Here is a 12144-nt window from a genome sequence, read left to right as displayed (position 1 = left end):
AATCTTAAATTTTAAATTTTAATTCTTGATTTTACTGAATCCAAATCATACATTTACGTAACTCTAGTCGAAATTATTAGTATTCGTGCGTCTAACTAAACGGGTTGGTACGAGAGGGTAATTGCCAAAACCAAATTTCAAAGACAGCTGCTGTGAATTTTATGGAGTGTCGCGTGTAAAGCCAGTGGATGGGTTCCGAAAAGGTGTGCATCATGTCCGGTTGAAGGTTTAGGATTAGCCTTAGGATAGTGCAGGGGCTACTACTTCTTCTTGCCCTTGCCCTTCTTGCCTTTGCCCTTGCCCTTCTTCTTCTTCTTTCCCTTCTTACCACCTGCCAGCATTTCCTCGGAAACATAAGTCTCGGTGGTGACCTTACTGATCGGAAGGGTCACGGGTTGCTTGGGGGTCCTGAGCTCTATCTCGATGGTGTTCTTCTTGTGCTGCGACTTGGCCTTGCTGCCCAGTTTCACCAGGAACACGTCGCTATCGGTCTCCTCGCAGGTCTTGTAACAGACCTAAATGGAAGCAATATTAAGTTTTTATTAACATATATTCTATTATTAGCTAATCTTTAATTATTATTATTTAAGCAATTAAAACCATTTTGCAAATCACCTAATAAATTCAGTCGGATGGTTGAAAAAATCACCTAATTGGCACATATGTGCTCAACAGTTTCTTTCAATCTAATACATCTCCCCTGCGATTACCATAAATAAAACCGATGGAAAGCTGCAGCGGATTTGCCACCGCAAAACGAAAAAGGTGCTCCACATTTGGAGCTGGCAGATGTTACGCAACAAAATGCACCACAATTGAGGCAATTGAATGCCTTCCCGAAGTTGCACCACCTGCAACTTCGGCATTTAGAGGGGCCAAGTCACGGACTGAAAAGCGATCACACATTCCGCATCCGCACACGTAACCAGCGATCCCAAAAAAAGGAATGCGGAGGCGATCAGTGATTATAGTACACCGATTTAGGATTAAACATTCTTGAAATATGGATTTTACGTGAGGCAATTACTACCTTGACACATTTTTGTGCGTTAAGAGATAAATAATGAAATGCTACACCAATAATAACAATTCAATTTTAAAAATAAAGAAGGATTAAGTTGCCCTCTTCTAAGAACTAAAACGTCCTTCTTGGGAATAAATCCATTGTACTTCCAAATTAAAACTTTTGCTAGGGACTTCTTGACATGTTACTATATTAATAAACTCACCTCGATGCCCTTGCGCCTTGTGTCCAGATTGACGCCCTTCATGGTCTGCATGATGTCCTTGCGCTCCACCTGCATGCAGCAGGATCGCTGGTTCTGGGCGGGACACTGGGCGGGGACAATGCGATCTGATCCGCCGCACAGCCGCTGGCGGTAGCAGTCGACCTTGGCCTCCTGGGCGTCGCAGGCCTCCTTGATCTTCGAGAAGGGCACGTAGTAGTTGTCCGTCTCGCAGGCGTCGTTTCCCGAGTACTTGATGTTGGCCCGCACCTTGGGGATGTTCGGGTGGTTGATGATCCTGCCCCCGGTTCTGCGCTTGATGTGGTTCCTGGCGAAGGAGCTGCGCTGCAGCATCTCGTGCAGGCAGGACTCCTGCTTGGGCTCGCAGTCGTTGGGATCCTCCCGGTAGCAGGGGTCGTCGTCCGCCCCCAGATTGGGCGCTGTTTCACTGCCATCCAGGACGCTCTCCACCTTGTGGGTGTTCTTGAGGACGCGGATGGTCAGACCACTGCCGTTGAGACAGGCCTCGAACTCGTCGTAGGCCTCAGGACCAGGATCCGGCCTGGTCGGCTGGATGAAGCAAGGAGCCAGCTCCGGACTGCAGTCGCAGTCGCAGGCGCATTGACAACAGCCATCGCAGTCATCAATATCTAGTATTGACAGTAATGGAATTAAATGGAAGTGGAGAGAAAACCAATACTAAATTATACCTTATTTGAATTGACATGGGCATATAATATAATATATAATACTTATATACAGTCTAATGTCTATAGAGGACATGTTATCGATGCACTTACTCTCGTTCATGGGCTTGAGCATCTCATTGGTGATCTTGAACTTGCAGTCGACCTTCGGCTTTTTGCCCTTCTTGCCCTTCCTTCCCCTTTTCTTGGCCATGTTGTGCGGTTCTGTGGTCGAGTGTCTCTAAATCAATGTAACTATTCACTAAGTACGTCTGCAGGTGTTGTCTGCTTAAGGAGCGCGGCTCAAATCTCGATTCCAAAGGCCTTCAATTCTCAATTTGGATATTGTACTTCACCAGTAAGTGGCGCAATTTCCGCACAGCTCGTTTTCGCGCTGCAATAAAAAAGAAGGACCGCGTTATTAGATCACCTCGATGATGATTTAGTTAATTGGATTAACGCGTACTGCTCTTGTTTTAGTTTCCATCCAAAACTCGCGTTACTTTTACGAAAGAATTTATTTTTGTTTATTTTGTGCGGCAGACAACATTTCCCGATTGAATATATAAAACGAATGCAAACCGAGTAATGATCTTTTACCCCCCGTCTACTTGGTGTTACTAAAAGTTTGGTGAGCTTCTGGATAAATGTGTTGTTTATTTCAGGGCCTACTTGTCATCTCAGAAATTAAAAAAATCAAAATATTGAGAAATTAAAGAGTGTCAACGATTTGTGTTTTCCGGAAGATCTAAGTGATCTATATTAAGAATTTTTAATTTTGAATTTGGATACTTCCTAATAATATAAATTATTTGTATTCTTCATTTTTTTTAAATAAGAAATCTTTCAATAAGTCCTTGATTTTAAATAGTTTGGAACTCACCTTCATCGCTGGCCATATCGTACTCCTGCTCCCTACCGTGGCATGCAGAACCACTGGGCTCCTTGTACCTCATTTTCCGGGTCGCCTGGAGGACACCTTCGCAGACAGGCTCGCATTCCTCGTGCGCGTCGGCGGGACCGTTATGATCCCCTACGCAGTAGACGGCTCCTCCCGACTGCCGCTTCTTCTTGCCCTTGGCGTCCTTACCATCCTTTCCCTTCTTGTCCTTTTTACCATCCTTGTCCTTTTTGGCATCCTTGTCCTTGTCTGGCTTGCCCAGAAGTTCAGCCTCCAGTTTCTCCTGGATGAAACGGGGATACGGCGGGATTCCTCCGCAAGGACCGCATTTCTGCAGCTTTTGCTCGATGGGCGACATGTTACAGCGCTTCGTGGGAACAGTGGGACATTCTGGGGAAATGGGGATTACTTTTTATATTTCATCTCGATTTTCGTATAATATAAGTTAAGAAGGTTTTTAAACATGCTTTTGATTTAAAGACTACAAATACTACCATAAAATGTAAGGGTGTATACTCACCCCTGTCGAACTCGTCCTCGCAGTAATCGCAGGGACACAGCTTGTCCAGGTTGCAGGAGTAGTACCTGAGGCACTTGGCCGGCGGTTCGTACCGCTTGGCACAGGGATCCACCATTTTACACTCACGACAGGGGGGCTGGGCACATGAGCCCTTGCAGCCCTTCTTTTCCATTGGTCCCCCGGTGGCGGTTCCTCCGCCGCAGCAGGGGCTGCAGGGATCGCACGGATCACAGGGATCACACGGACCACAGGGACCGCAGGGAGGCGGACATGGTGGCCCACAGCCGGGAGGAGGGGGACACGAGCCGCAGCAGGGAGGCGGACAGGGACCACAGGGTCCGCAGCAGGGCTCCGGGCACTTGGGATTGCGGGAGCAGACCTTGCTGAAGGGAAAGGTGGACACTATGGCCGGACCATTGCAAACCAGCCGGAGGATCAGCACTATGTTGCCGGTCTGCATCTTGCAGAGATTGAAAAGGGGCAGCAGGCGCTTGGACAACTCCGAGGTGGGGCACCACTGCTCGTGGCGTTCGTTCAACTTCTCGTAGCAGGCACAGTTGTCCAGGAGACCCTTGCTGTTGGGCCCCTTCATCTTGGGCAACTGGGCGATGTGGCCCAGCATGGCCCCCTCCCAGTTGGGATTCTCCGCGTCGAAGGACTCCTTGACCCTGTCGAAGATCGGCTTCACCTTCAGCTCCGACAGTCCTATCAGGAACTTGCAGCTCTCCGTGCGTTTCTTGTAGACGTGCACCTGCAGCACATCCTTGTCCGTGATCGGCGAGTCCAGGGTGAACAGGGCGCACTTCCCGCACTTGGGCGAGCAGGGGTTAACACAGGTGCCCACCTCCCGATCGCAGAGATTCACGTACACCGACGACCGGAACGTGATCTCCGTGCAGGTGGGATACTCCTCCGGAGCACAGAGGTTCTGGCGCGTGATCAGCAGGTCGTCCACCACGAACTCGAACATGTACAGGAAGTTTCCTGCAATTTTTAAGGGTTTCTCGGGCTTCTCATTTTTGTCGGACTTATCAGACTTGTCCATTATTCCCGGGAAGAGGTAACCTTAACTCGAGCACTGATGCCAAACGTGAATTTTTGCTACACTTCGTTTTATATTTTTGGAAAAACTTGTAATTTTTGTACCCGAACACACGCACTTCCTAAAATTTAGAGAATAAATTTGAAATTTTGATTTGGATTTTGAACGGGTGTCCAGACGGGGAGACTGATGTGTTCGAACTGGTGATACGAATTTGTTGTAAAAGACTACTAGGACTAGGAATTTCCATAACTAGTTATTTGGAATACCTGGGTTCTTTGTTTTTTATTATTTAGCTTACGTACATATTAGTTTTTACATATCTTCATCCAACATTTACATTATAATCTAGTTAAAACGCATATTTATACTTTAGCTACATGCCATAACATGCGTACCTATGAGATCTTTATTTGTCAATGTAACATAATTTACCAAATGCCTAACACTTTTTCGGAGTTAACCTAATGGATCTAAGTACCTCAGAACGATTTAAACCATACGTATATGACATATGAACGAAATACTTCTTAATATTTTTTAAAGAACCATTGCGACTAAATTGCAGATAGCTAATACAAGTAAATATCCCAATAGCCTTAAAACACCAGGATTGATGTAGAAAATTACAAAGTATTTATTTATTTTTATAAAATGTAATGTGATTGATACTTGGTCACATATAATAGTTAATCAGCGGGTTCCTTGACGAATATTAAAAATATCTCAAGATTACAGGATGAAAACGGAATGTAAAATCCTTGCTGATGCTCCTGTCTACGCTTTCCTGGTCTTTATGGACTTGCAAGGATCGCAGGGATCGAATGGCGAGGGACACGGAACAGGCCATACTGCAGGGGAAGGACAACAGCCAGGGCAGCAGGGGTTCTTGCACTTGGGACTCTGGACGGGGAAGGAGGAGACCACGGAGGGACCGTTGCACACCAGTCTCAGGATCAGGACTATGTTGCCGGTCTGCATCTTGCAGAGGTTGAAGAGGGGCAGCATCCGCTTGGTCAGCTCCGATGTGGGACACCATTGCTCGCGGCGCTCCCGGTGCTTCTCGTAGCAGGTGACACAGTCGTTGGTCTTCTTGCAGGGACCCCTGATCCTGGGCAATCGCGAAACGTGCGTCATCACGTTGTCCTCCCAGTTTATGTTCTGCAAGTCGAACTCCCTCTTCACCCTGTCGAAGATCGGCTTCATCGGCAGCTCCGCCAGTCCGAGCAGGAACTTGCAGCTCTCGGTGCGCTTCTTATACACGTGAATGTGCATCACATCCTCGTCCGTAATCGGCGAATCCAGCGTAAACAGGGTGCACTTTCCGCACTTTGGGGAACAGGGGGTGACACATTGGCCATCCTCCCGATCGCGGATGTTTAGGAAAATCGACCGGAAGGTGATCTCCGTGCAGGTGGGATACTCCTCCGGGGCACAGAGATTCGGCCGCGTAATCAAGAGATCGTCCACCACAAACTCCAACATGTACAGGAAGTTATCTGCAAGTCGTGAGGGTTTCTCCGCTTTGTCCATTTTATCTTAAAAGCCTTAAAAACTAGATGGACAACACTACAATATCTACACCAAATGGAAAATATAATTTGTTTTTGTTATTTTTATGTTAAAAGTGAATTTTGAAATTTTCGGGTAATTTTGTAAAAATTTGTTGGAATTTTTTTTCGGATTTTGATGGTGTGCCAAAAAATAAAGACTGGGGTGTTTGAAATGATATGAATGAATGCCCGAAGCCTGCCTGTATCTTTTAAAGTTTGATTTTTCAAAATTCCCAGTGGCTTTCAGAATGAGAATCCAAAACTGCGCGACTAATTTCTATATCTTGAGTTGTTTGATCCCGATTTAGACGTGGGATATCCCTTTGAGTTTATGAATGAATTCTGTAACGTTCTACATTAACAGTTTTCTTTTAAATGAGGGTCAACAATTTAGCCCATTTTCATGTTCGATTTCTCCGTAATTCCATAGGCTCTCAGTATGAGAACCCAAAACTGCACTTCTTGATTCTATAACTTGGGTTATTGTGTCTCGATTTTCACGTGGGATACCTCTATGAAATTGTGGTTGAATTCTCTAATATTCTACATTAAAATGTATCTCTTAAACGAGGGTCGAAAAATTTAGCCCATTTTCATGTTCGATTTCTCCGTAATTCCATAGGTTCTCAGTATGGGAACCCAAAACTGCACTTCTTGATTCTATAACTTGGGTTATTAGATCTCGATTTACACGTGGGATACCTCTCTGAATTTGTGGTTAAATTCTCTAATATTCTACATTAAAATGTATCTCTTAAACGAGGGTCAAAAATTTAGCCCATTTTCATGTTCGATTTCTCCGTAATTCCATAGGTTCTCAGTATGGGAACCCAAAACTGCACTTCTTGATTCTATAACTTGGGTTATTGTGTCTCGATTTACACGTGGGATACCTCTCTGAATTGGTGGTTAAATTCTCTAATATTGTACATTAAAATGTACCTCTTAAACGAGGGTCAAAAATTTATCCCATTTTCATGTTCGATTTCTCCGTAATTCCATAGGTTCTCAGTATGGGAACCCAAAACTGCACTTCTTGATTCTATAACTTGGGTTATTGTGTCTCGATTTACACGTGGGATACCTCTCTCAATTGGTGGTTAAATTCTCTAATATTCTACATTAAAATGTATCTCTTAAACGAGGGTCAAAAATTTAGCCCATTTTCATGTTCGATTTCTCCGTAGTTCCATACGTTCTCAGTATGGGAACCCAAAATTGCACTTCTTGATTCTATAACTTGGGTTATTAGATCTCGATTTACACGTGGGATACCTCTCTGAATTTGTGGTTAAATTCTCTAATATTCTACATTAAAATGTATCTCTTAAACGAGGGTCAAAAATTTAGCCCATTTTCATGTTCGATTTCTCCGTAATTCCATATGTTCTCAGTATGGGAACCCAAAACTGCACTTCTTGATTCTATAACTTGGGTTATTGTGTCTCGATTTACACGTGGGATACCTCTCTGAATTGGTGGTTAAATTCTCTAATATTGTACATTAAAATGTACCTCTTAAACGAGGGTCAAAAATTTATCCCATTTTCATGTTCGATTTCTCCGTAATTCCATAGGTTCTCAGTATGGGAACCCAAAACTGCACTTCTTGATTCTATAACTTGGGTTATTGTGTCTCGATTTACACGTGGGATACCTCTCTCAATTGGTGGTTAAATTCTCTAATATTCTACATTAAAATGTATCTCTTAAACGAGGGTCAAAAATTTAGCCCATTTTCATGTTCGATTTCTCCGTAGTTCCATAGGTTCTCAGTATGGGAACCCAAAATTGCACTTCTTGATTCTATAACTTGGGTTATTGGATCTCGATTTACACGTGGGATACCTCTCTGAATTGGTGGTTAAATTCTCTAATATTCTACATTTAAAGATATCTCATAATCGAGGGTCAAAAATTTAGTCCATTTTCATGTTCGATTTCTCCGTAATTCCATAGGTTCTCAGTATGGGATCCCAAAACTGGACTTCTTGATTCTATAACTTGGGTTATTGGCTACCGATTAACACGTGGGATACCTCTATGAATTTGTTGTTGAATTCTCTAATATTCTACATTAAAATGTATCTCTTTAACGAGGGTCAAAAATTTAGCCCATTTTCATGTTCGATTTCTCCGTAGTTCCATAGGTTCTCAGTATGGGAACCCAAATCTGCCCTTCTAGATTCTATAACTTGGGTTATTGGATACCGATTAACACGTGTGATACCTCTATGAATTTGTTGTTAAATTCTCTAAAATTCTACATTAAAATGTATTTCTTAAGCGAGGGTCAAAAATTTAGTCCACTTTCATGTTCGATTTCTCCGTAATTCCATAGGTTCTCAGTATGGGAACCCAAAACTGCGCTTCTAGATTCTATAACTTGGGTTATTGGCTACCGATTAACACGTGGGATACCTCTATGAATTTGTTGTTGAATTCTCTAATATTCTACATTAAAATGTATCTCTTTAACGAGGGTCAAAAATTTAGCCCATTTTCATGTTCGATTTCTCCGTAGTTCCATAGGTTCTCAGTATGGGAACCCAAATCTGCCCTTCTAGATTCTATAACTTGGGTTATTGGATACCGATTAACACGTGGGATACCTCTGTGAATTTGTTGTTGAATTCTCTAATATTCTACATTAAAATGTATCTCTTTAACGAGGGTCAAAAATTTAGCCCATTTTCATGTTCGATTTCTCCGTAGTTCCATAGGTTCTCAGTATGGGAACCCAAATCTGCCCTTCTAGATTCTATAACTTGGGTTATTGGATACCGATTAACACGTGGGATACCTCTGTGAATTTGTTGTTGAATTCTCTAATATTCTACATTAAAATGTATCTCTTTAACGAGGGTCAAAAATTTAGCCCATTTTCATGTTCGAATTCTCCGTAGTTCCATAGGTTCTCAGTATGGGAACCCAAATCTGCACTTCTAGATTCTATAACTTGGGTTATTGGATACCGATTAACACGTGGGATACCTCTGTTAATTTGTTGTTGAATTCTCTAATATTCTACATTAAAATGTATCTCTTTAACGAGGGTCAAAAATTTAGCCCATTTTCATGTTCGATTTCTCCGTAGTTCCATAGGTTCTCAGTATGGGAACCCAAAACTGCACTTCTTGATTCTATAACTTCGGTTATTGGATCTCGATTTTCACGTGGGAAACCTCTATGAATTTGTGGTTGAATTCTCTAATATTCTACATTAAAATATATTTGATAATCGAGGGTCGAAAATGTAGCCCATTTTCATGTTAGATCTTTACATAATTCTAAAGCTTTCAGTATGGGAACCCAAAACTGCACTTCTTGATTCTTTTTTTTTTAAGTTCAAATTTTAAACACATTTTCATGGTTATGTACATATTCTATAAAGTTCTGCATTCCTTAGAAATATTATTTCAAACTTTTATAACAAACACGTTCAATCGATTATTCGAATCGCTTAACCTTTGCAAGATACGATCATCTTTGTGTAGGCCGTCTTTTGTGCATGCGATAAACACGATATACCCGTATCACAAGCAAGACAAACGTTCTTGGCTTGCAATGCAGTTCACCTCTACAAGTAATTAAAAGACTTCGATCGAGGTTTTCTAGCAATGCGTTAAATACTTTATTTAATGTCATAAAATGTTTCTACAAAAGTGATTGATCTACATTGCATTTAATCGCAGTTAATTAGCGGCGCCTAACCACTCCAATCCCTCCCATCCGAAAACCCATCCATTTCCGTTTCAAGCCGCCTGAAGCTCGCCTAAGTATTGTGTAATAATAACTAACATGTTGCAGAAAGGAATGGACTTTGGGCTTTACAACTAAACAAGAACACAATAAAACAAACAGAAATCGGGAGGAGCTGAAATCGATTACAGGAATTGGTTTACAAGATATTTCCTTGGAGCAATGTGACTTTTTTAAGCTGCAGAGGTAGGTCCCAGTGACTCTGCTAGACGACACTAACGTCATGGGTCTCGAAAGGAGATGGGCGGAAAAAGCCGCGGCCACTGCACGAACTCGATGCCGTAGTGCAGGATTCCCGTGGCACTGACGGCAATCATGGCTCCCCAGAAGAGCATGAACAGCAGGTTCTCCGTGTTGAACTCGGCCGGGTAGGTCATCGTGATCATGAACATGGCCACGGCCATCAGCAGAACCGAGGGGAAGGTGAAGAACCGCCAGCCACGCTTCGATTCCAGCGGCGATGGCACTGCACCGCCCTCGTTGTCGTTGATCAGATACTTGCCGAGAAACAAGTCGATGCTATCCTGCCGCTGGCCATCGGCAAAGTTGTTCAGATAGTAGCGCATCAGCGAATTCTTGCCGTCCTGCAGAGCACCAGCCTTCGTCCTCTTGCCCGTCCTGGTGAAGTCCGTCTTGAGCGCACACGTGCCGGAGTATTGCAGCGACACCAGGTCCGCATTGTCCGCCCAGACGCCCTTGAAAGTGCTCTCGAAGATTGCAGAGGCCTGTTCCACTCGTTGGCCAACATGCAGCACTCCCAGCTTCTGGAGCACCGCCGTTAGAGATCTCCGGGCCAGCATGCTCTGCACCACATTCGTCCTGTCTAGACAATCAATGCAATTCGTTCGGAAGACGCCTGTCTGCGTGGACACAAGCTTGCCGTCGTCGAAGACATGATAGACACCGAATTGGTCCTGCTCGTGGGCCAACCGATCGATGAGTATGTTCAGCCGGTCCCAGCGCATCTTGCGGCACTCGCTATGGAAGTCGAAGGACTCATAGCGCACTTTCTGGCTACCCATTTCTCGAACCAGACGGGCGTAAGTCGCCTCCAGCTCACCCTCGGCGCCCTTGTGATCCACCAGATTCACAGCCACATTGTTGCCATACAGCTTGATTTGTTCGTTGAAGTGGAGGGTGCAGGCGGCCAGATGATCCTTGCCCGGCACCAAAACGGGTCGCGGCTTGTACCGCAGGTTGGGCAGCTGGTGCCAGTGGAAGGGCATGCTGCCGCGCGTCTGCACGAATCCCGTGAGCTGCCCATTGAACTCCACGATCTGCTCGGTCTCCACAAAGTTGGCCACATGACCCTGCTCGTCGCTGCCGCGGCAGAAGAGTCGAGTGCCCGCACGTTGCACAGAACGCCTGGTGATGATGCTCCAGAAGAAGGTCTGCCCGTTGATCTGCACCTGGTTTATGGACACGAAGCCCAGGACGAGGGGCAGTTGAAACTTCTCCATCTTGTCGCAGTTGAACTGCCGCAGCACATAGCCGTTCCAAACGAATCGCTGCTCAGCCCGCTGCAACAACCCAGGCTGTTCTGGCCGTGATTGGGCCGCCACCTCCCGCTGCCGCTGGAGCGAGTTGGTGAGGTCGTAGCGGTAGGAGAAGTAAAAGTACTTGGTGTCCAATGTCTGGCGGAGGAGGCGCAAGTACGTCTCGTTCTCCTTGCGCTGGATGGCATTGGGAATGTAGGGTATGATGTCATAGCCGGCTAATCTCCACACGACGGCACCATTGAGCACGCCCACGAAGAGGCGGTGGGTGGCCACTAGAAGGTAATCGCAGCTCATCAAGTGGATGGTGCCCAGCACCCCGCAAATCCTCCTGGTGGGCCGCAGGTTGGCCAGATGACCTCCGCCCGCTGGTTGAACCCGGGTGACCTTGTCGTGGCGCCCGATTACCAGTACCTCCGGCCCTCCGTTCGGCTCGATGATGAAGCTCTCCGGCGTGATGTACAGGTTCATATCATCGTACACCGCCTTCTCCTCCAACCCCATGCTCTCCATGATTTCCGGGGGCGGTGGTTGGCCCAAGTCGAAGGCTGGGGGTTAAAGTTAAGATAAGGGTTAATTAGAATCGCTGCACCTGTGCTGCTTCTTCTTCTTTCGCTCCAAGGGGATTCCTCACTTTCTGTAATCGGGGTTTCCCTATCGCTGTCACACACGCACAGCACCAAAATCAGCCACAGAAACAGCAGGTCTACACGGATTTTATTGATTTAACACACAATTTGGCGTTTCATTGGTGTTTTTTGGCCAACTTTTTTGACACTACGTGTGTGATAGGGATGGGTTAAATAGCGATATAGCGATGTGCTTGTGTGTGATACTTTAAGGTGTTCACACTGACTCACATTCATCTGGTATTGCACTTTCGCAGGAACACCAATCTAACCAGGAGGGCATTTTTTTTTTGTTTAGGGCAGCATAGTTTGGTTCACAAAACTTGAAT

The 12144-nt window shown here is 45.0% G+C and overlaps 4 protein-coding genes across 5 annotated transcripts; all 4 read right to left on the bottom strand.

Annotated features, from left to right (window-relative positions):
* Positions 1-4: 4 nt before the first annotated feature.
* Positions 5-2168, bottom strand: LOC108013621 (uncharacterized). The gene is made up of 3 exons (XM_017079565.3): positions 2027-2168; positions 1230-1876; positions 5-515 (listed from the first exon to the last, which is right to left on the bottom strand). The coding sequence occupies exons 1-3, from the start codon at positions 2124-2126 to the stop codon at positions 261-263; spliced, it is 1002 nt and encodes a 333-aa protein (XP_016935054.1). The 5' UTR covers positions 2127-2168; the 3' UTR covers positions 5-260.
* Positions 2169-2174: 6 nt separating this feature from the next.
* On the bottom strand, positions 2175-4594 carry LOC108013620 (uncharacterized). Its single transcript, XM_017079564.4, has 3 exons — positions 3334-4594; positions 2796-3203; positions 2175-2306 (listed from the first exon to the last, which is right to left on the bottom strand). The coding sequence occupies exons 1-3, from the start codon at positions 4376-4378 to the stop codon at positions 2239-2241; spliced, it is 1521 nt and encodes a 506-aa protein (XP_016935053.2). The 5' UTR covers positions 4379-4594; the 3' UTR covers positions 2175-2238.
* A 394-nt stretch (positions 4595-4988) lies between these two features.
* Bfc (Booster for Crq) lies at positions 4989-6128 on the bottom strand. The gene has a single exon (XM_017078085.4). It carries the CDS (start codon positions 5906-5908, stop codon positions 5153-5155), a length of 756 nt encoding a protein of 251 aa, XP_016933574.2. The 5' UTR covers positions 5909-6128; the 3' UTR covers positions 4989-5152.
* Positions 6129-9532: 3404 nt separating this feature from the next.
* Positions 9533-12064, bottom strand: Sac1 (Sac1 phosphatase). 2 transcript variants are annotated; one of them, XM_017077712.4, is made up of 2 exons: positions 12047-12064; positions 9533-11734 (listed from the first exon to the last, which is right to left on the bottom strand). In XM_017077712.4, the coding sequence occupies exon 2, from the start codon at positions 11697-11699 to the stop codon at positions 9912-9914; it is 1788 nt and encodes a 595-aa protein (XP_016933201.3). In that variant the 5' UTR covers positions 11700-11734; positions 12047-12064; the 3' UTR covers positions 9533-9911. The 2 variants fall into 2 exon arrangements, with proteins under 2 accessions (XP_016933201.3, XP_036670285.2); XM_036814390.3 differs by lacking the exon at positions 12047-12064 and adding an exon at positions 11821-12000.
* Positions 12065-12144: the final 80 nt, after the last annotated feature.

The sequence above is a fragment of the Drosophila suzukii genome, chromosome 3, assembly GCF_043229965.1.
Source record: "Drosophila suzukii chromosome 3, CBGP_Dsuzu_IsoJpt1.0, whole genome shotgun sequence".
NCBI classification, from domain to species: Eukaryota; Metazoa; Arthropoda; class Insecta; order Diptera; family Drosophilidae; genus Drosophila; species Drosophila suzukii.
Note: the sequence above shows the minus strand (reverse complement) of the source record. Positions and strands in the feature narration are given on the sequence as shown.